The 24,090-nt window shown below is 51.6% G+C and overlaps 2 protein-coding genes across 2 annotated transcripts in view; both read right to left on the bottom strand.

The window, feature by feature from the left end:
* CORO1C (coronin 1C) overlaps positions 1–3,429 on the bottom strand; it is a 63,555-nt gene extending 60,126 nt beyond the window's left edge. Inside the window, exon 1 of the mRNA XM_081113648.1 lies at positions 3,343–3,429. The gene's annotated coding sequence lies outside the window, so the exon portion shown is untranslated. The remainder of the gene's footprint in view (positions 1–3,342) is intronic.
* Positions 3,430–20,762: 17,333 nt separating this feature from the next.
* The window catches only part of SSH1 (slingshot protein phosphatase 1), a gene marked incomplete at its 5' end in the record, with an annotated part of 50,122 nt that continues 46,794 nt past the window's right edge, over positions 20,763–24,090 (bottom strand). Inside the window, one exon of the mRNA XM_081114167.1 lies at positions 20,763–23,953. Coding sequence (XP_080970293.1) covers positions 22,712–23,953 — 1,242 coding nt within the window. The 3' untranslated portion in view covers positions 20,763–22,711. The remainder of the gene's footprint in view (positions 23,954–24,090) is intronic.

Here is a 24,090-nt window from a genome sequence, read left to right as displayed (position 1 = left end):
AGTAAATTAGTGGTTGCCTAGGGCAAAGGAGGGAAGAGACTGGGGCCAGGAGGACTGCTAACGGGCACAGGGTTTCCTTTTGGGCTGATGAAAATATTCTACAATTGTAATGATGACTGCACAACTCTGCGAGTATACTAATCACTATCGAATTTTATACTTTAAATGGGTGAATTGTATGGTATGTGAGTTATACCTCAAAAAAAAAAAGCAGTTATAAAACAAAAAAGATTCCATTTTGCACTATTAAAACACACAAAAAAGTCTCAAAAACGAGTATATAATCTTGTTCACTCACTTTAAAGGATCTGAACTAGGGCAATGAAAACCCAGAGAGATTCTATTACTTAACATTCTAGGTACTAGGTCATACTGAAATATTCATGACAATTTCCATGTTTTAATACAGAAAAAGCATCTTAAGTTTTAAAAGACATACAAGTGTCAGAAGAGAGTTCATAATCCAGGATAACACAGGGAACTCATCAAATGAAAACCACACATTCATTTGAATCCTAAATATGAAAGTGGCACCCAAATTTATTACTGTTTCACCTCTGAAATAGAAGTCAAAGATAAAATAGCCCCGCTAGTAGTATCTGTTTCTACAGTACCAGTTTGTGGCAAATCAAAATATTAAAAAGTAATTTGCATAAAAAAGAACTGAATCTCCCATCCCCAGTTATATAACTAAGAACTGACATTTATCCCTTTGAACATTCCATTTTATAGGCATGCAAATGATGCTCCTCCTCCTAGGTGAAGCAGATCCCATAAGTGACAGATACATTAAGTATAAAACTTAAATAGGAAAAATAAATCCAACAGTGTTTAAAAGTGCTATTTCTAGCCCTGGCTAGAGTGGCTCAGTTGGTTGGAGCGTCCTTCCATACAAGGAAAGGTCATGGGTTCGATTCCCAGGCAGAGCAGAGCACATGCTCAGGTTGCAGCTTGGATCCCTGGTCAAGTTTTGTGCAGGAGGTAGCCGATCATCAATGGATCGGTGTTTCTCTCTCCCTCTCCCTTCCTCTCTCTCAAAAATCAACAAAAACATATCCTCAGATGAGGATTATTTATAAATAAATAAATAAATGTGCTATTTCTCAACCCTAAATCTAATCCTAAATTATAAATAGACATAAATGCTAATTATAATTAGCACAATATGCAGGCAAAGTAACAAATGATCATGAAAATTTCAAAACTGTGTGCAGTGATATCTCATTAGTATGTGTATTAAAATTCATCGTGCTTTAATGTACCTTCCATGATAATGAAAAACACACAAGATGCATTCCGGATTTGTCAAAAAGGAGTATACCCGACCTTTATACCATACCAGTCTTTGTTCAATCCTCAGTACACACGACTACTGCCTACCACAAAACACTGCCTGCCCTTCAAGACCTACATAAAATTTCCAGTTTTATTTGGCTCCCCCACCCCATTTATTTAAGGAACCTTTCAGACCCAAAGGTGACTATATCCAAACACTGCAGCTCTGAAATGGACCTCTAAGAGAAAACATTTCGTTTCCTTAAGTTACTTTTCTACAATATATAGAATCAAGTCCAAAATATATTTTCCCCATTTCTTCAGTTTTACAGGGAATGCAGTAAATGAAGGAATATAAACACATACATTATTTGCCTTTACAACTGCACAGACGGTACAAAGCACACTGCGTATACTTATGTTTCTGACTATACCAGCAGGCCCTGGTATCAGGACAGAGTTCTGCCAGATAAGGACAATGAAATGCATGAATACGAACAGCCCTACAAGTACAGTTTTACAATGTAAAATCCCAGGCAGGACGGCTCCAGTAAGCGAGCCCAATATTTCTTGTGACAACTATTTCCAAAAAGTACTACGTCCACCACCGAGTGCCAGTTTAAAAACACGCACGACGTCCAATTCTTTTTAAAAGCCTTTACAGGTCTAAGAAAGGCCTTTTTTTTTTTTTTTTTTTTAAATCTTGCTCTCCGGGGCGGGAGATGAGCAACTCGCAATTTGCTTCTCACACCCCAGCCCCACGTCTGAAACATGTAGAGAGCAAGGACTTCGGACACCGCAAAACAAGGGCAGCCTACATGAAGGCCAAATATAGGATGTGATTCTAAACCACCATAGGCAGCGAAGCCTACGTTTCCTTTTCCAGCCAGCAAAACCCTTTGAACACTCCCAAAAAAGGACGGCGGGGCCAGCGCCTCTCCCCGAGAGAGGAAGCGAGCCCCTTTCTTCTCGGCCCTCCCGCAGCCGGCCACTTCCCCCGGCACATTCAAGCCCTTTAGGAGCCGGGGAGCTGGGGTGTGTGTGTGTGTGTGTGTGTGTGTGTGTGCGTGTGCGCGCCTGTGCGGACCGGCGCGAGAGCTGGGTTCCCGCAGGTCCACCCTCAGCATCCGACCTCGGCCCCGGGCATTCCGGCGCGGCGCCGCCCCACCTGCACCTCGCTCCCTCTCCCTGCGCCCCTCGCCAGCTGCTCCCCCATCTCCGAATCACCCAGTTCACCCCGACGCCCCAGCCCCCAGCTTCCCCCCCACCCCCCGCCGGCCCCGCCGACCCTGCAGCATTCCTGCCTCATTCTTCCTCTCGAAACCTCACCCCACCAAGCCCCAGCCCTCGGCTCCCACCTCCGGGCTCGCCCTCTTCCCAAGCCGCCCCCACCCACGTCGCTCCAGCTCCGGCCGCGTTGCGCCCTTTCCCGACCCCTAACCCAGATCCTCGGGGCCCGAAGCCAGGCAACCCCCACGCCCCTCCCAGGCCAGGCCCAGCTCGCCCCCGCCACACTTGAACCCCGACCCTGCCTACCCGCCCCTCCCGCATCCACTCGCTCCCCAGGGCCGCTCAAACTCCGCCTCCAGCTCTGGCGCCCCCAGCCACTGCGCCCCAGCCTCCAACAGCCCCTCCTCACCCAAGACCCCACCCAACCAGACGGGTCCCTGACCCCTAAAAGCCTTCCTCCGTCAGCCCAGTCACCACTCGGCTCCTCACCCGGCCATGAGGGTTCCGGACCCCAAAGAGCCTCCCCTCCCTGGACAGTCTCCTCCCCACACGGACCCGGGTTCGCTCTCCCCAAGCCAAGCGGTTCTGTCCCCAACTCCCTCCTCCCAGGCCCGGAGGCTCCGGCAGCAGCCCCCGACCCCAACCTCCTGCACACTGGCCAGGTGAACCCCCGGCCCAAGGGCCCGCACCCCGCGCGCCACCCCAGCCCACTCCCCTACACCCGGCCCGGCCCCACGCCCCGCCGGCTCCTGTCAGCCGACACCAGCAAGTGCTGCGAGAACGCGTCCGCCCGCCCGCCTCGCTCCCAAGCGGCCCCGCCAGGCGCGCGCGGCTCACCAGGGCCGAGGTGCCTGAGGCGCCGCCGCCGCCGAAGTCCCCGCTGCAAAGCCCCGCGAAGCTTCCAACCGCTGTCGCCTCCCGCCTGGCACTGAGCGCCGCGCGGGGGAGGGGTATGGGCAGCCGCCCCCGCCCCCGCCGCCGCACGCAGGCTCCGCCCCCGCGGCGCGACGCGCCCAACCAGAGCCGCCCGGTTGCAGAAAGCCACGCCCACTTCCGGCAGGGAATTGCGCTTCCCACCTTACCATCCCCATCCACGCTCCCTAACGCCCCCTCTGGTCGAGCCGAAGCGTGCAGGTGGGCCGCGGAGGACCGCCCACTGCTTATCTCAGTGGCCGGAGAGCCACACCCATAGGCGCCTCCGAGCCACGCCCACTGCTCCTCAAAACCGGGAGCGGCGTTCCTAGAGCTCCGCCCACTGACCTGCTTGGCTCTGCAGGGCCACATCCCAGGCTCCTCAAACAGGCCCCCTGAGCCCCTTAAAACCGGAATATCAGCTCTGACCCCGCCCACTACCCATCCAAGCCCTCAGCCGGCCTCCTGTCACTAAACCCAGCTCCCCGCCCATTGCTTCAGAACTGACCTATCGGTACACAGAACCCCGCCGCAAGTTCTAGGAGCCCCGCCCACAGAGTAACCACCCCATTCGCAGTATCGCAAGCCCCGCCCACTGCCCATCTAACTGCTTAAAACTCCAAGCTCCGCCCCAAATTCTCGAATCCCCGCCTCTGGCTACCTAAGCTCCTCCTTTGCCCTGACATACCCCCCCACCACCACCTCTGGGGACTCCCATGCTCTGGCCTTCTCCCCACTTTTTTTTTTTTTTTTTTCGAAATGTGGGTTGCATTGTAATTTCATTATTTTTTTTTATTGATTTCAGAGAGGAAGGGAGAGGGATAGAGAGATAGAAACCTCAATGATGAGAGAGAATCATTGATTGGCTGCCTCCTGCATGCCCCCTACTAGGGATCAAGCCTGCAACCCAGGCATGTGCCCTTGGCCAGAATGGAACCTGGGACCCTTCAGTCTACAGGCGGACACTCTATCCACTGAGCCAAACCCGCTAAGACTCATTATCCTTTTAATATGTTTTGAGAGAGAGAGGAATGGAGAGGGATAGAGACATAGAAACATTGATGAGAGCATCATCCATTGGCTGCCTCCTGTGTGTTCCCCTCTGGGGATCGAGCCTGTACCCCAGGCATGTGCCCTGACAGGAAATCAAACCGGCACCCTCCTGTTTCATGGGTCTGTGCTCAACCACTGAACCACACTGGCTGGGCCCTCTCCCCACTTTCTGTTGTCATATTCCTAGAACACAGTGGCTGACCCTGGGCTGGGCCACACCCACATGACCCCCAACCCCGACAAAGAGCTCCCGTCTTGACCCCTTTTCGCAGGTGAGGAAATAAAGGAGACAGCGTCCCTCCCTTCCGTTTCCTGGCCAAAGTCCTCACCCATTTGCTTACTCACTAGAGAACCCAGCCTGAAAGTCAGAGCCCTGGGGTTGAGGGTCAGCCCTGCTGCTGTCAGACGGGGGTCCCAAGGCAGTTTCCTTCACCTCTATATGCCTGCTATGTAGTAAAGTCGTCCTATTAATAATAGCCGAGTCTCGTTCTGAAATACCAAGCTCTGAAGAGCCACGATTTGGGGAAACTGGATAGGGCTATTTACTTGCCAAAAGCAAGGCGTCTTTGCAATTCACTGGAATGTTTCATTTTAAACATCAGCCTCAGACATGTGTGTTATGTAAATCGATGACCACCTGAACCGGAACAGCTATCACAGCAGATTATGTATCCTCTCTAAGCCTCCCTTCCTTTTTGAGTAACATAGGGATGCTGTAGCAGCGGCCTCTCCCTGAAGGATTCCCAGAGCTGTTAGTGGTGCACTTAGCACCGTGCCTGCCTTGTAAGAAGCCTTCGGCAAAGGCGCCAGCTGCTGTCACTGCTGTGCTTCGATGAGGGGGGACGCACTGCACTTTGCCTTGAAGCAATCGCTGACAACAGGAGGGACTGAGCACCCTTTCTGTGGCTAGATTTTGCTGCTCGCTTCAGTGAAACGAGAGGAAGGTGGTGAAGCCCCCAGTGCACCGCCTGGCGCTTGGTGATGCACAAAAATGATGGGCTATTGTTATGATTCCCATCTGGAAAGAAACAAGGGCATGGATAGTAGGTGAGTTCTGAGTGGTTCTCAGAAAATGAAGATGGATAAAGTGTTCTGAGGTGGAACTGGGAGCCAAACTGGCTTACTCTTTAGAAACAGATCCTTGCTAACATTTCCCATCGCTTCTATATGCCAGGCACTCTCTGCGTGATGTAAATGCAAAATCTTCTGAAATTCCCTCAACAATACTATGGCCCCAAAATAATTCGTAATCCCTATCTACGTGGGTAAAGAAAATGCGAAGTTAAATTACTTGCCCGAGGTCACAAGCTTGAACCCGGGGGAGCTCATGATAGAACCGACATTCCTCTAACTGCAGAGTCTGTACTCTTAGCCAGTTAGTCATTACATTAAACTACCTCTATGGCAGCATGACCAAATAATAATAAAACGAAAGAAAACATAGACTTCGAATTCTGAGAAACGTGGCTCTAAATTCAGGCTCCACTACTTACCGGCTGTGTGACCTTGGGCAAGTCACTTCTCGTCCCTAAGCCCTAACTCCCCTCGCCTCTGTCGTGTGTTCATCCAAATGCTTACTTCAGTGAGTGCTTGGACTCAAGAGTTTAGACTCAATGAATTAAGACATGGCAAAGCATCCAGCACAAAGTAGGTGTTTAAAGTCTAAAACATGTCGCTTCCCTTCTTCCACTTCTTTAAATGATGAAATTAGAAGTAACATTCTCCATGACACCAATCCCCCGAAATGACACCACCATAGAACAGCCACAGAATACGCTGTGAAAGGAAGATCCCAAGGCCCTTGCCTTGCCTCCCTGTTTCAGTTCCTAGTTTTATCCCTGGTTTGAAGGAGGTCTTTCTTATGCAGGAAGCATCTAAAGCCAGAAGCAATGCCACCTCACCACCCCACCTCACCCCTCACCACCCCACCCCACCCCACCACTCACCTGCTCCAAATGTGGTCAGCTGAGAGCTGCTATTCCCAGAAGCAGCAAGAAAAGTGCAAAACCCTTTCTTTGCTGGGAGAAAACCCCTGTCTTCTCACTGAACTTGAATCCACAGCAACCCCTTTGTGGGCCCTAAGGAAACCCTGGCTCTGTCCAAGCTGGCCCAATATAGAGGGATTCAGGTCCAGGTAAGATGCTGAATTTGAGAGTCTTTTCCTGCTTCCAAAAGGTGGTGATTTCTGAAGAGGCCTAAGATAGATGCTAGATGAAGATGAGTTTAATGGTCAGGAAAAATAAGAGTGATTCCAAATCACTCATGTATGAAGAAGAAAGAATTGTGGGTCCTGGGTTCGGAGGCTCCTAAGCAAATCGCTTTTCTAGTTTCTCTTAGCAGCAAATGAGGGACATTATTCTCAGGTTGCCAGGGCAACCTGGAAACCGAGTGAATTACCCTAGGGGAACATTAACAAATGATAATCATATTAAATAAACGAGAGACTGGAGCCCCTAGAGTAATCTCAGTAGGCAAGACCCCTAATTGAGTGACAACGCTCGGAGAGCATTAAAATTCACTCTACCTTGGTAAATCTCGATTGTCACTTCTTTCTGCAAAATAAGAGCTGAAAATGATAGACTGGCTACAGAAGGATGTTTTGTCAATGGAATTTTTAATTTTGAGATCATTGTAGATTCACATGCAGGTGTAAGAAATAATACAAAGAAAGAAAGAATACAAAGAGATCAAAGGTACCCTTTACCCAGGTTCCCCCTATGGTAGCAACTTGCAAAACTGTAGTAGAATATAACAACCCAGATCTTGACATTGAGACAATCAAGATACAGAACATTTCCATCGTCATGAGGACCCCTCCCATTGCCCTTTTAGAGACACACCTACTTCCCTTCTGCCCCCACTCCTTCCTTAATCCCTAGCAATCACTCATCAGTTCTCAATTTCTATAATTGTGTTATTTCATAAATGACTACTCCTATAGTATGCAACCTTTCGGTATTGGTTTTTCTTCACTCAGTATACATCTCTAGAGCTGGGTCCAGACTGTTGTATATGTATGAATCGTCTGTTCCTTATTATTGCTAAGTAGTATTCCAAGGTATGGATGTATCCGTTTGTTTAACCAGTCACTCATGGAAGGAAACCTGTGTTGATTCCAGTTTGGAGCCGTTTCTGATGAATGAAGCCTCTATAAACATTATAAACATTTGTGTGCAGGTTTTGTGTGTGAAGGTGAGCTTCCATTTCTCCGGGAAACATGCCCAGGAGTTCAATTGCTGGGTCATATGGCAGTTGTCTGTTTAGTAGTTTAAGAAACTGCCCAAAGACTCTCCAGCTCTCATCATTGATGTTTTTATCTCTCTCTCCCTCTCCCTTCTTCTTTGTAAAAATCAATAAAGTATATTTTTTAAAAAAAGAAAAAGAAACATGACCTCCTGGTTCATAGGTCAATGCTCAACAACTGAGCCACACCGGCCGGGCTTTTTTATTTTTTATTCTTTTAAATTTTTAAAAAATATTTTTTATTTTTTTTATTTATTTTTAAAAATATTTTTTGTTAGTCCTCATCCCAGGATACTTTTCCATTGACTTTTAGAGGGGTTAGTGGGAGAGAGAGAAGGATGTAAGCCTGCCTGGATGTCCGTACCCTTGACCAGAATCGAACCCAGGACCCTTTAGTCCATGGGCTGACACTCTATCCAGTGAGATTTCTTACACAGCAAGAGCTAACTGATGCAAACTCAAAAGACCTTAGAAGAGGTATTCTACTTGTGCTCAGTAATGCCATTCTCGGAAATTTATCCTAAGGCAATAATCATGGTCACATGCAAAGATACAGTCCATTCTCATTTTTTTGCGGGAGTTATAGTCTATACCGTCACCACGAATCCTGAATTAGCAAAGACGGAGTCACTGCTCCTCGAGGAAACACAGGGTTAGTTAGGTTCCTGCAAGCCAAGTGACTCATTCACACCGCACTCATGGCCAAGAGCACCATGGCTCCTGCCTGAACGAAACTTCTCTAGCACATGCGTTTTCTCCGGAAGGCACATTGCAGCGAACACCAGCGAACACTTTAGCACTATGCTTGGGGGCCATTTTAAGTAGCGAAATCGTGCCAAAAACAGCACACAGATGCTAAAAACGTGGCACTAAATATACTGCCGAAAGGACTTTTGCTACAGTAGGAGAGCTGAGACGAGGCGGCAGAGCCTTGCCTTGGTTGACCTCAGCTGGCAATGTGCACTCAAACGTTTCACTGCTCTGAGTGAGGACATGCCCACAAATGACTACAAAAACACCGCCAGGGTCGCTTTGGGGGTGACACATAAATTTTTAGGAGAAGGTGAATTCCTGAATACAGCGTCAACAAATTCATGAATACACGATCACCTGTGTATGTGTGAGGATGTGTATCTCACCACTGTTGCCTATGGAGACAGCCCTGGATGGAAGCGACAAGAAATACATTCCAGGGCAGGAACTGCGAAGAATGCTGTCAATGAGCGATCCCATTGCAAAGACGCCCTGAGGCGAGGCACTGGAGAGAATGGACAGCAGCCAAAAGTGTCTGCACCTCCTCCTGGAGGCAAAAAAGGACTTCCCAGAACCCAGCCTCTGCCCTCTGGCTTCAGGAGGTCTGTGGACTCTGGCCTCCACGTGTCCAGGGAAGGCCTGTAACGGACTGCAGTTTCACAGGAACAGTGGAGGGTGGCCTCAGCCTTTTCCCCCTCTGTGGCCTGATTATTCCCCAGCCACTGGGAGCCACAGAAGCCTTTTTGTTTTTGTTTTAATATTTTTTGTTGTTGTTGTTGATTTCAGAGAGGAAGGGAGAGGGAGAGAGAGAAACATGAATGATGACAGAGAATTATGAATTGGCAGCCTTCTGCACACCCCACACTGGGGATTGAGCCTGCAACCGGGGCATGTGCCCTGACCAAGAATCGAACTGTGACCTTCTAGTTTGTAGATCGATGCTCAACCACTGAGCCACTCTGGCCAGGCCACAGAAGGTTTTTAAAGCAGGAAAAATAAAATAATTTTGTGGAACAATATCTGTTGCTTAATGATATGTAAAGATGTTCCCGATGTGCTGTTAGATGAAAAAGGCAGGTCAGAAAACAGTAATGTCCCGTTTTTATAAAACACGTATATACACACACATGCATGCACGCGCGCACACACACACATTATAATAGAAATTCCAGTTATGGGTGAGTTTTCTTTTGACATGCCCTGTTCTGCACTTTGTCATTTTTCTGCAAAGTGCATTCAATGGCTTTGAATGTTAAAAGTTGTATTTTTGCAAAGGGAGAAAGAATTCTGTAAATTCAAGGTGTTATATCAGGAACCCAAGACCGATGTCACTCTGATGAGCTCAGCAGAGCCCAGCTGGAAGAATTTCCCGACAGACAATGCTCCTGTGAAGATTTTCCAAAACTTAAACCTGAATCTTGGCACACGAAGTGCTCATTCATCCATGTAAATCTCGTTATTGAGATAATAAACCTTGTAGCTGCCTGTGTCGTCTACAGCACAAGCCACAGCTCCCAAAAGCCAACCTGGCACATGCTCCCCTCGCCAATCACATGCCTCAGCCTTGCACAAAAAGGGAATGACTGCCCTGGCCGGTTTGGCTCAGTGGATAGAGCATCGGCCTGCAGACTGAAGGGTCCTGGGTTTGATTCCAGTCAGGGGCACATGCTGGGGTTTCAGGCTTGATCCCTAGTGTGGGGCGTGCAGGAGGCATCCAATCAATGATTCTCTCTCATCATTTATGTTTCTAGCTCTCTCTCCCCCCCTTCCTCTCTGAAATCAATAATATATATAAATATATGTATATGCATGTGTATATATATATATATATATATATATATATATATATATATACTACTTTTCATTGATAACAATAAACGCTTAGATCAGTGGTTATCAGCTGGGGCAATTTGCTTCCCAGCCCCCAGCCCCCCCACCCAGGTAACAGTTGGCAATATCTGGATGCCACTAAATATCCTACAATGCACAGGGCAGCCTCCATCCTGCCCCACAGCAAACAAGTATTTGACCCCAGATGTCAATAGTGGAGACATTGAGAAACCCTGGCTCAGACATACGGAGCTTATTTGGTCTTCCTGGGCGAGGGGTTTTACAGGAAAGATCTCATTGAATCTTCACAGCAGTCCTAGGAGATAGGGCTTATTATCATGCCCATTTCACAGAAAATGAAACCTGAGGCTCCAGGAGGGGAAGGAGCTTGAGGTTATATATATCTATCTTACAGAATCAGGAATCACATGGGGTTTCTGACTTCAGAGCCTGCTCTCTCCCCTCCCCATCCCCTGTGCCCAAATCATGGTGTTATTGCTGTTTGTTCTTTTTAAATCCTTATGCAAGGACATGTTTGTTGATTTTAAAGGGGCGGGGGGGGGGGTGTCCTTCCTGCCTCTTCAGCTTCTGGGGGCTCCTGGCCACATCCCTTCAATCTTCACGTAGCCCCTCCTCCATCCTCACATGATTTCTCAAAGTGTTCAGTGACCACGCCCCCTTTGTCCACGTGCTCACTCCCGGCTGTTCACGTGGCCACGCCCCCTTGTCCACGTGCTCACTTCCACGTGGTCCCCTTCTTCTTGTATCTGCATCCTCTCCTGGGTCTGCCCGTCCATTCCCAAATCTCTGACTGGCCCACACCTCACTGCTGGCCTCCGGCCTGAAGATCCAATGGCCTCCTGGACTTCTCCACGTGGCTAGTCCACAGGCAGCCCAGACACACGCTCACCCTCATCCCCCTTACCCACTGCCTCCTCCCCAGGTTCCCATCTTAGGCAAGGACCCCACCATCCACACGACTGCTCATGCCAGAACCTATGCCAGAACCCCGACGCTTCAACCAATCACCACCACTTACCCCTTTAGCCTCCCGAAGTGCCCTTGAGACCATCCTCCCGTCTCCATCCCATCACCTCACTCTAATCTGACCATTCATTTGTTCAATGGACATTTACTGAGCACGTAAGGTGTTCCAGGCACTGTGCTAGGCTCTGGCCACTAGCATCTGTCACTGAATTCCTGGCACCCTATTTTCACTGCTCTCCTCCAAAAACATTTTCCACCGAGTGATCTTTCCAGCACAAAGCTGCCCATAAAACTTTCCGCAACAGTGGAAATGCCCTAAATCTGCCTTGTCCAATATGGCAGCCACATGTAGGGACTGGACGCTTGAAACGTGGCTGGGACAACTGAGGAACTGCATTTTTAATTTAATTTTAATTCACCATGTGTGTATTAGTCAGCTCACGCTGCCATAAAAGTAAACCACGCTGGGTGGCTTAAATGAGAGAAATTTATTTTCTCACAGTCCCAGAGGCTGCGAAGTCCAAGATCAAGGTGCCAGCCACTTGCTGGAGAGAGCTCTCTACCTGGATGGCCGACTGTGTCCTTATATGGGGTGGGGGGTGGGGTGGGGGGGAGGGGATGCAGGGAGAGAGCACGAGAGAGAGCACCCTGGTGTTTCGGTTCTGTCCCTATAGGATTAGGGCCCCACCCTATGACCTCATTTAACCTTTATTATCTCCTCACAGGCCCTATCTCCAAATACAGTCATGCTGTGGGTTGCAGCTTCAGCATATGCTTGGGGGCATGCGGTCACAAGCATTCAGCTCCTCACAATGTGCGTGGCTCTAGGGCAGCCTATGGATCCAGCCCGTTTGAAATGAATAAAACTAAAAAAGAAAAAGACCGTACCCTTTTATGTAATGATGTTTACTTTGAATTTATATTAGTTCACACAAACACTCCATCCATGCTTTTGTTCCGGTCAGGTCCAGTTTAAGAACCCATTGTGGCCCTCGAGTCAAAAAGTTTGCCCACCCCTGCTCTAGGGGGAGAGCTGACCTCATTCCTGCACAATGACAGCCTCTCCAGGGCTTCCCTGCAACCTCAGGATCAAGTCCAGGACCGTGGCCTGACCGTGGCCTCCAAGGCCTGCAGGGTCTGTGCCCCACCCACTGCGCTTGTAGAAGCTCAGGCGCCGGGCTTCACCTCTGGGCCTTTGCACCGGCTTCCCTCTGCCAGGAACTGCCCACCTCCGGCTCCCACACAACCCTCAAGTCTTCACCTCACTCTCACTCCCAACTCATGGTCCCTGTTAGGCTTCTGTGAGGGGGACCTCCTGTTTGTGTGGACGCTTTGGGTCACGGTGCCAGGCCAGCGATGCAATGTCCAAGTCGGCTGCCCCACCCCCACGGAGCTGAGGGATGGCGACCAGAAACAAGAGTGAGCACCCCTGGCCCTTGGCTGAGAATCCAGCCCTTGTGGGGTTCGAGGAGATGATCTGAGGAGGCAGCAATTTAGTGGAAAGAGCATGGGCTTTCTCAGCAGTTGAGCCTCAACCTATGAACCAGGAGGTCACGGTTTGGTTCCCAGTCAGGGCCCTTGCCTGGGTTGTGGTCTCCATCCTTGATTGTGCAGGAGGCAGCTGATCAATGGTTCTCTCTCATCATTAAGGTTTCTCTCTCTCTCTCTCTCTCTCTCCCTTCCTCTCTGAAATCAATAAAAATATATATATTTTTTTAAAAAACAGAGCACAGGTTTTGACATCAGAGGCCTGGGGCGCCCTCTTATACTTACTTTGAATGAGAGGTCTGAGGCCCAGGGCCGGCTGGCTCATACGCCACGAGTGCAGCGCTTGCCACTCCTCTGGGTCATGTGATTTTGTTACAGCGACTGTGTTTTACTTTCTAATTAGGAAAAACAATAACAAACAGGAAAGCGAATTCCCATCTTGGGAGCAGGATGGGGCCTGGGTGAGAATTCAGGAGGGCCCAGTCCTGCCAGGACTGCGCACTTGGGATCTCCTTCTGGGACCTCCAGGAAGAAAGTTGAGAATCGGGAACGCTTGCCTCTGGGAAGTCCGCCTGTCCTAGAAGGCCAGCTTGCACGTATGCATGGGTGTGTGCCATGTATGTGTGTTTGTGTATGCATGTGTTCGGGGCAGGGGTTCTTTCCCAGGCTTAAAAGTCTTGTTGGGTCTTGTGGCCCCTCCACCCTGCCTCCCTTGCCTGCCCGGGCCCTCACCCGTCCACGGCCCCGGTGCCAGTTCAGCCCCAGCCGTCTGTTGTGGCAGATGTTTGGCTGTGCCATGGCAACACCGGAACAGGATGTGCCTCTGGATCGCAGCGGGGACCAACCCACGCGCCCAGGCCGCCCTCGCCTTCCCCTCCCCAAAGGCTTGATGGGTGGAACTGCTGGGGGTCCAGGTCGGGACAAATGGTGTTTATATGGGAGAGGGGCAGAGCCAGCATCATCTTTGGGGTCAGTGGCAGCGGGGGGAGGACGCATGTGCACATCCCAGCGTAGTCCCTCCTAGTCCAGGAAGCTTGTGATTGCTCCTCTGTCCTTCGGAGCCATCCTAAGGGAGCCGGGTGGGGAGGGAGGCTGGCAGGCCGCAGGGCTGGTCCGTGGGCGGCGACCTGTGTCTTCCCCACGATTATAGCGACTACTGTACTCATGGGGGGGTTACTTTGATCCAGGACCTGTGCTAAGCACTTTATAAGGCAAATAATATATCATTTCAGTGGTATTTACTTTGGGCTAATTACACAGTGCTAATCTTTACAACGCCACTCTGAGGTTGTTCTTGCTTTCCCCGTGAGGAAACTGAGGCACAGAGAGGTTAAGTCGCTTGCTCCAGGTCACACAGTGGGTGAGTTAGGGAGCAAGACCCAGGGCTGTCTTGCTCCAAAGCCCTTGACCAGTGTGGTGACAGTGCCAAGACCAGCTAAGTAATTTGCTGGTTAAAAAATCAATAGAGCCCAGCTGGTGTGGCTCAGTGGTTGAGCATCGACCCATGAACCAAGAGGTCACCAGTTCAATTCCCAGTCAGGGCACATGCCCATGTTGTGGGTTCTATCCCCAATGTGGGGTGTGCGGGGGGCGAGGGGGAGAAAAGAGTGGGGGACGATCAATGGTTCTCATCGTTGATGTTTCTCTCTCCCCCTTTCTCTCTGAAATCAATAAAAATGTATTTTAAAAATTAATAGAAATATTAAAATGGGGACAGGAGAGCATTAGACCAACTGCAGGGTCTTGTCAGTGTGGAGTTGTGTGTAACTGCCCACGAAGGCAGCCCTGGTTGCTACCCTTGCACCATCACGCCTCCCGGTTCCACTGCCAGCCCCTCGGATGCTCAGAGAGTGGGCACAGCAGCCTGGAGAAGCTTATAGCCCACAGCTGTAAAGAGTGGGTGAATTTGGACCCTTCCTGGCTGTGTGGCCCTGATCCATCTTACCTAACCTCTCTGAGCTTCCACGTTTTTGTAACACAGGCTCACATTTACTGTGAGGATCAACCCGGTAACACAGTGTCAGCTCCTTCCCTCCTGCCTCCCTCCCCACCATCCCCGCTGCCAGTACCAGAGATCCCGGCCACCACTGATTCCGCATGGATGGTGTGCCGGGCAGAAGGGAGTTTGCATCCGGAACCAGTTAATTCTCCAATTATTTTTTAAAAATGTATTTTTATTGATTTCAGAGCAGAAGGGAGAGGGAAAGAGAGAGGAAGAAACATCAGTGACGAGAATCATTGATCAGCTGCCTCCTGCACGCCCCACACTGGGGATCTAGCCCACAACCCGGGCAGGTGCCCTGACAGGGAATTGAACCTTGACTTCCCGGTTCATAGGTCGACACTCAGCCACTGAGCCACACAGGCCGGGCGCAGTTTCCCTTTAAAAGGCAAACCACGGCGAGCACGAACTGGAGGAGGGAACACCTTGTGTCACCCAGGGAGCCCTGGGAGCAGGATGTGGGTCAGATTTCCCAGGGGCCGGAGGCTTCATTTCAGGCTCCTGTGAGATCAAGATGCAGTTTCGGCTTGCTGCTCTCGACTTCTGGGTGGGGGCAGCGCTGGGAAAGGTGTCAGTGGGGCAGGAGCAATAGCCATCTGGCTTCACCACCTTCGAGATGTAACCTTGGGCAAATGACCTTGGGCAAACTCTCTGCAGGCCTGTTTCTTCATCTGTAAAAGAGGATAGCGCCCAGAGGGCCCCTTAGAGGACTCCATGTCTTGTGTGAAGTGCTGGGTGCACACAGGGTGCTGCAGAAGTCTATCCTGTTCCCTGTGCACGGGTGTGATTGGGGCAGTGTTTTGGGGGCAGGCCTCACATTGCGCACTGTTGGTGGACATCTCCTTTGGAAAGGGCTTTCCCACTGTGAAGTAAATCCTCCTAAAATGCAGCCATCCTGCCCTGCCTGGGTGGTTCAGTGGGTGGCACCGTGGTCCCGATACACCAAGGTTACAGATTTGATTTGTGGTCAGGGTACATATAAGAATCAACCCATGATGGGGGGGGATGAGGACACATTTGTAATACCTTAAGCAATAAAGAAATTAAAAAAAAGGAGAATCAACCCCTGAACGCATACATAAGCAGAACAACAAGTCGATGTTTCTCTCTCTCTCTCCCTTAAATCAATCAATAAAAAAAATGTTTTTCATGCGGTCATTCTCCAAGCTCTGCCTGCTGGAGCCTCTTGCAAGCATCTTGCCAAGAGGGGCTTCCCTAGGCAGCACAGACAAGCCCGCATGCCCTGCGAAGCCACCCCCGCTGGAGGGGTGATCTGGGATCACTCGCAACTTCAGGGTTGCTGCTCTGCGGGCGAAATCAGGGTGAAAACAGCCCGTTCCAGGAATGTTCTCCGAGGGCCCCGGGGTAACTGAGTATCTGACGAGTTTTGAGAAAACCCGTTTTGTTAGGGCAACGTGGGCGTTGTCTCCAGAAAGCATGCGTTAATGGGGTTGTAACTAGCACAGTGGAAGCCTGCTGGATTGCATCACCTTTTTATTCCAGTGGCTGCGAACCTCGGCCAACAGAACTCCCAGGGGACCCATCGCCGGGCTCTGATTCACGGCTGGAGCCTGAGGAGCAAATACTAGGTGTGTCCAGCTTTGCCGAGGAAGAAGAGCGTCCGGAACCGTAACCCTCAGAGGTTGTTGTGAAAACATCCTACAGGGAAGGCCACGTCCAGCTCGCCATTTAGTCATTTCACGGACGGACTGATCTCAGACTCTGTAAGCAATTCCTGACCATCACTGACCTCACATGTAGATTTTTTATCAGGAAGGACTCGGCGTGCTCGCTTGAAGTGAGAATACTCTGGCCGGCTCCACGCCTACAATTCCTGTTGTAAAGCAGTAAACTCCCATCCCATCCAGTTTACCCATCAATCTCCTCTGAGTCCAGATCAGAGACAGAGCAAGCCCAGGTAAAGTGTTTTCTGGGTCCGCGGGCACTGGAATGTAGGGGCCACGCCAAGGCACGGGGCGGGGGGGCTGGGGGGGGGCAGTCAGCCCTCACCAGGCACACGTGCACCTGTCATCTCCCGGCCCGGCAGCTGGGGTGGGGCCACTGCACAGGCCTCGCCCACTGGAGCGTGAGCAGACATGAGGTATCGCAGCCCAAGGCGGTTTCAAGCGTGAACACGTGCTCTTTCCCCACCGAATGCACAGCTGGAAGCAAAGAACGCCGAGAAGGCAGGGTGTTAAATGCAAGCAGCCTGGCTTTGCTGGTCACCGAGGGAGGGGAGGCATCGGCAAAGTCCTGACCTGCAGTGGACTGGGACCTGAGCTGGAAGTTAAGCCGTGGCCGCCCAGCCGGTGTGGCTCAGTGGTTGAGCGTCGACCCACATACCAAGAGGTCACGGGCTCGATTCCTAGTGAGGGCACATGCCCAGGTTGTGGCCTTGATCCCCAGCAGGAGGCAGCCAGTGGATGTTTCTCTCTCATCGATATTTCTTTTCTTTTTTTTTTTTTATCGCTTAAAGTATTACAAAGGGTATTACATATGTGTCCATTTTATCCCCCCGCCTCTCATCGATATTTCTATCTCTCTCTCCCTCTCTAAAAATCAATAAAAACCTATTTTAAAAAAAAGAAAAGAGCCAAAACCGGTTTGGCTCAGTGGATAGAGCGTCGGCTTGCGGACTGAAAGGTCCCAGGTTTGATTCCGGTCAAGGGCATGTACCTGGGTTGCGGGCACATCCCCAGTAGGAGATGTGCAGGAGGCAGCTGATCTATGTTTCTCTCTCATCGATGTTTCTAACTCTCTATCTCTCTCCCTTCCTCTCTGTAAAAAATCAATAAAATATATTTAAAAAAAAAAAGAAAAGAAAAAAGAAGCCTTTGCCGTGTCAGTGACTGGGACTCCCCGGCGCCCTGCCCTGGGCATTAGCAGCCATCCCTCCAGTCCCTCCCACGAATGCAGTGTCTGCAGCCTGCTCGGTGCTTCTCTCCAGCACACACACCTCTAGCTCTGCATTTCCTGCGTGTGCAGGAAGAGACATCGCTCCAAGTCCAAGTCCCGCTCCACCGGGACAGCGCTCTGGGGCCCGCTCTTCCTCACTGGCAAAATCAGGGGAAAAGACAATTCCTGCAGGAGCTCTTCCCTCCCCTGTGTCTTTCTTGGGTCTGAACTGTCTGGGATTTTGGCGTGGGGCCGGGCACACAGTAGGTGGTCAGGAAAGCCCGGCCATCGCGGTGATGCAGACGCATCTGACTACCTCGGTAAGGGTGGAGCAGGCGGTTTCCTGTTGCACAAGTTCACAGGTCATCAGGCATTTATAAAGAAAACGTTTATTTTCATCACAAGAAGCACACGGACTATATACAGTACACACCAACAGAAGTAAAAAAAAAAAAAGTGCATTATGCATCTTCTACTGCAAATTCACAGTACAAAAGATACTGCCTTTTAAATATATACTATAAAAAAACACAATATAATAAAAAAAATTGGTATCATTACACAACACGCTGGAACCCACTGGCAGCTTCTGAAAACCAAAGGGCAACCATCTTGTGGAGCTCCTGATTTTGGGGTGGGGGGATGGGGGGAGGGTGTCTGTACCTGCATTTTGTTGCAAAGAGCTCAGGACACCAACAGAGACGAAAACAGGGTGGCCTAGGTGGTAATAAAAACCTCTATGAAAGAGAGGACAGCTGTGTGACCGGGAAACGGGTGAGGGCTGGGCTGCCGTCAGCACCCCCAGCTGCCAGCACCCCAAGTTCTAGCCTTCCCTCACTATCACGGGACGCGCGAGGCGTGGGCCAGAGCCGGCCTCGCCTGCAGGGACTCCCAGAGCCGGTTCGAGCCACGCTCCTCGGACAGGTGTGGGTGCACGTGCGCGTGAGACTGCACAGCAGATGAGCAGAAGGATGGGGCAGGGCAAGCTCCAGCCCGAACGCCAACCACCACGGACAAGGCCAGGTATCCAATCACAGAAGGTGAGAGCTTAGCACTTTCCCATAAATACACAGTATTTGTAAACTATGATTAAGGCACTCAATTGTAAAACAATAATTACAGTGTCCAAGAAGGGGGGGAAGCGGCCACCTCCTCGTGCAGCACAGCCGACAGGAAGGACAGCAGGGCACTGGGGGTCTGGCTGGGGAGCCTCCCGTGTCAGGGCCGAGGCCAGGGCCGCAGCACCTCCTCCAGGACCAGAACAGGGCAGTCCTGTCCGGAGCTACCGAGGGTGTGGCACCGCACGGCGTCACTCCAGACCGCCCCAGGGGATCCGCCTCACAGCGTGGGGACGGTGCATGTGTGAATGAGAAGTAATGCACATGATGATATGATTCAAGTTATACGTATATATATATATCTATATCCAATATATATATATATATATATATATATATATATATATAGTGAACTCAAACACAACAGGCATTCCATGGCAGAGCAGACAATAAAAAGACCAGTAGCTGAGCATGGGGGTCAATCAACTACCTTGGTTTGGCATGCAGCATCAGTGAGAGCCTGCAGGGTGGGACCAGAGCGGGTGGCCCTGCACCACGCTGTCCAGATGTCACCATCTTCCCAGCCTGCCTGGCTCCACGGCCAGAGGTGAAATGGTCGCCCTGTTAGGTGGGGATCCAGGGGAGGGTTGGGTGAAATGTATTCCGGCATCAAGCATTTCCAGGCAACAGAGAGCAAGTCCCTCTTCGGACACCTTGGGGGAGGTGGCTTATATGATCTTGACTAAATGATACAGCGTTTATTCCCAATAGAAACAGCCCCAGGGGAGCAGGGGGATTCCTCTTCCTTCTAGGATCGGGCCTGTGGGGAGAGACAGGACCGCCAGGGTACAGGGCTGTCCTCTAAGTGTTAATTCTATTGCAAGCTTGGCTCCATCCTGGGGCATCCTCTGGGCGTACCCATGAGGGAAGTGGCTTTGGGATGAGCTGGAATGCTTTCAGCTGTGAGGGCGGGCGGACAGAGGGGGGTTGGCCAGTGCAGCCACCCGAGGGCCTGGTGAGTGACCTGCACACCAGGTGGACAGAGTGTCATCTCCTGGCAGAGAGCTGTCACCAGCCAAGGGGTCTGAGACCAAGGAGGCAGGGAAATCGCACGAGTAAGAAGAACCTTGTTCTTCAGAAGCTCACGCAATGACAGACATCGCTCCGCGACAAAGAAATGGAAAATTGACATCGTCAGAGCGGCATCTCCTCGCTCCAGGATCAGTTTCCGCCTTATACCTAACAACTCCTGTCCAGGTGACCCCCCTGGACCAGTGCAACAGGAAGATCTAGTTCCCCCGAACCTTTGGCGTGCCATGTGACTAAAGAGGGGGGGGGGGGGAAGGTGAGGTGGAAGGTGAAACGAAGCTGAGAAAATGTCTGTTCTCTCCTAATTTGACAACGGCCTTCCACGAAGGGGGCAGTCACCGATGTCCAGGACTTCCAGGGCACGCACCCTGCCCCTCACTTGTGCCGGTTGCCTTAAGAATCTTCCACAGCAGCTAAGATTACAGACAGAACATCGATCAGGATACGGTGCCATCTTAGGGGGGCAAAACTTCCCTTCAGAGAGCAGCATGACCTGATGACCTGTCTGCCAAGGTGCAACCCCGCCCCCCGCCTGGCAGGATGCTCTGGTCAGTATGTTTCAGGTAGCAATTTGCCAGATGTCGACACGCAGCGGACCTGGGTCTGTGGGTCAAGAAGGTCCCTTCATTTTGCTCTGAAGATGGGGCCCTGGTTTTGATGTTAATATACAAATTGTGCTTCTGAAAATGCACCGATCATTTTGACAAAAGCCAAAAACCCACTCAGACTTGTCATCCTCCTCCCACCCTTTCACGGGATAAGAAAAATTATGGCTTTCAAAATTAAAGTTTTCAAAAATATATCACTCTCATACACGTGGTTTTAAAAAGCAAAACAGCCTGTCATCACCAAACCTAAAGGATTATTTTGACACAAAAATTGATCCACCACATGAAATTTAATTTGGCAAGACATATTGGACTTGATTTTTTTTTTCTTTTTTTGAGAATATGCTTTTGTTGGCTGAGAGAGAGAGAGAGAAATAAACCTAACAGGGTTTTTGGGAAAAGTGAATAATCACCTTTAAAGGTGATTTCAGTGAATGGTGGTGGGAAAAATAAATTCCTATAAAGTAAAATAATATATATTTTTAAAAATTAAAAGGATACGGTCAGGGACAAAAAGTTCCTGGAGAGAGGGTTTTTGCAAAAAACTAAAAACCAAACTCTCACATTAGTTGAAATATGGACTAGCCTGGTTCCTGAAGACCCTGCCGGGTGCTTCTAGAATGGTGGCTGTCGGGGGTCCCATTCTGACCAATGTCCGGTGGCAACGCATTCACCCACTTTGAGAATCTGGCTGGCCCTTGAGGGCTTTCTAGCTTCACTGAATTAACCTGGCTGACCAGCCAGGAGTGTCCCACCCACACACAGCCACCCGCCTGCAGGAGACGCCCTCGGGTTGGGCTGCAAGGTCTGGGCTGGGAGAAGGATTTGGCCTGAGGCGTTATGAGGCCCGGAAGGTTTCACATGTGCCCAGTTTCTCCCAAGAGGGCTCTGGGTAGCCCTCTGCTGTCCAATAAACCCAGGGGTCAGCAAACTTTGTATGCACAGGCCTGCTAATGAACATCTTGGCTTTGCAGGCTACGTGGTCTCTGTTGCCTATGAGTTAATTTTTTTTTTATAACCCCTGAACAGGATGAAAAACCATTCTTAGTTCATGGGACCATATACCACAGTTTGCTGACCCCTGAATTCAACCTTTCTAATCAAGCCCCTTCTCTCTTCTCAAACTATTTTAACATCCCGATGTTGTGCTGACCGACACCAGACGACCCTCCACTCGAGCTCAGAGCCACGGCAGCATGAGGCACCCAGCTCACCTGACTCTTAACGGGGCTGCTCAGAGCCGGCTGGGACCGCAGGACCTCCCGCGCCCCGTCCACCCGCTAGGAGCCGCCAGAGAGAAGCGGGCGGCAGTGTCCCCGCCACGAAGGGGCAACTGTAAACATGGGGAAGCTATTCAACAGCCGCATTTCTTTCACAGAAGCTGCCCTTAGGGAGGAACCGATCGTTGCTCACTACTGGGTCTTCTTTCTCCCCCCAAACACGAGCAGATGTGACAATGAATGAACCTGAGTGCCGGGTCCCTGGCAGGACAGCCTGCATCTCAGGACCCCGGACCCCCAGACACCGTCAACACCTCTTCCCCGCCACGGGGGGCTCAACAGCAGAGGAGACCAACAGCGCTGCTGGGTCCGTCTCCCCAGATGGGGGGCAATTTGAAATCCACCACAAGCAACAACTGAGGACATCACACACGTTTCCCCACCGGACCCCAGCGCGGGCCAGACGCACATGGCTCGGCAGTAACAACACGCCAGGACCGAGGAGTCGGCTGCACAGAGGACCACGCCCCACAGAGCTGGTTCCACAACAGCCTCCCACACCTTCGCATCCCTTTCCCTCGCAGGGCTCGGTGAGGTCACGTTAGAAATCCTAACACCTTTTTCAACAACAAAATTCCCCCTTGGGAACCCTTTTTCTGACACAGCAGTATTCCCTGGAATGAGCCTTGGGCATCACTGTATTTTAAACATAAAAAGCACAGCAAGAACAGAGGTAGGACTTATATTGCCATCCAAGACTTTTCCCACGCGGGCTGAATGCGCTAGGACCGTGCGGCTGGCGTCGAGGCCGCCGCCACAGCTGTTCTGTGCCTGTTGCAAACAGCGTACTTGGACGTGTGTGCGTATCTGTTCATGCCCTGCAGACACGATTCTCCTGGAAAACGCATGACTCGGGCTCAGAGTCTGCTAGCCACACAACAGACACTCCCCTTTCCTCCTGGCTGCGAGTTCTTAAACGCCACTGTTTGAGGGAAATCGAGACGCAAGGGGCTGACCGAAACCCGTGGTGAGACTCAGGGAGGGGTCATGTGATCAGCTGGTGGCGGGTCAGCTTTTGCTCAGCCACGAGGAGCTTTTCAAGTTTTCTGGGGCGGGTTTCCCTGATGGTTTAGAGGGGGCGGCTGGGTTCCGCGGGGTGGCCTGGGGCTCGTGCAAGAAGGAGGCCTCGCTCGACTTGGCGTCCTGGGAGTCGGCGATGGTGGACAGGTCAGCCTCACTGGTCAGGTCTTCCGTGGAGAAGTCAAGACTTCCGAGCTTGGCAAGAGAGTGCGAGCGCTTGAGCGGGGACGAGACGGTGAGGCCCGCCAGCCGGAGCCGCGTCTCGATCTCCTGCGTCCGCTGCTTCACCAGCCCCGGCTTCCCGCGGACGCTGTGGATGCTGTCGCTGCTGGAGCTCCGGGTCAGGTTGGAGCTCATGGAGGACGAGGTGGGCGTGTAGCAGATGGTCTTCAGGAAGTCTTTCGAGAAGTGGCTGGTGTGGTCCAGGCGGCAGAGGAAGGGAGAGGGGCTCTTCAGCGAGGCTCCCTCCAGCGGGATGGGGGTGGCCTCCGGCTTCTCGTCACTCGCCCCCGGCGGCAGGTCAGGAGCCAGGTCGGGAGCCAGATCGGGGCTCTCCTCGGGGATGCTGGCCTCCAGCCGGCCGGCGGTGCCGTCCCTGAGCGGGGCCGCCGGGTCTGCGGGCGCGCCCTTCAGCCGCTCCAGCTCTTTGGTGTGCTTGCGGACCAGGCCCGCCTTCTGCAGCTGGAGGATGGACTCCTGGTGCTGCATCAGGTAGCTGTGCGCGCTGGGCTTCTCGGCTTCCTGGCTGAACAGCAGCCGCAGGTCCTTGGCCGGCTTCGCGTCTTTCTTGGGTGGCGATTCCTCCTTCACCACTTCCATGCCGGGAGGGTTCTTATCACAGTGAGAATTCTTCAAAAGGAGGGCCTTTGGCACGACTTTGGGGGTCTCTCTGGAAGGTTCCAAAAGGCTAGCTGGCGGCTCTGGGGCAGCCCTGGGCCCAGAGCCCACAGGGTCCGACCTCCTCGGGCCTGCTGGTGGCAGGAGTGGGGGAGTTTCGGGGGGGCCGGAGGCCAGCTTCTCCAGGGCTCGGGACCGGCTGGCTGTGTAGGCCACCGGGGAGGACGTGAGGTGGGGCAGGAAGGTTGGCTGGGTGCAGATGGCGGGGGCCCCGGGGGTCTCGCGCCGCTCCCCGAAGGCCTCGGGAGCCCTGCTGGCTGTGGGGTACATGCAGTCGGCACAGGACTTGTAGGAAGGCTTCACTTTGTTGAGGATCCCGAATAGAGCATCGTGCTGGAAGGGGACAAGAACGTCGTGAGAGCGTGATACAGCCAAAGACCACGACATACCAGGAGGGCGCGGGCGGGCTGGGGGGCCCTGGAGGGATGGTGGTCTCACTGCAGGAATAGGGACCGCTCGCTCTGAGACAA

This window comes from Myotis nattereri (genome assembly GCF_964212035.1).
Source record: "Myotis nattereri genome assembly, chromosome: 19".
Classification (NCBI taxonomy): Eukaryota; Metazoa; Chordata; class Mammalia; order Chiroptera; family Vespertilionidae; genus Myotis; species Myotis nattereri.
Note: the sequence above shows the minus strand (reverse complement) of the source record. Positions and strands in the feature narration are given on the sequence as shown.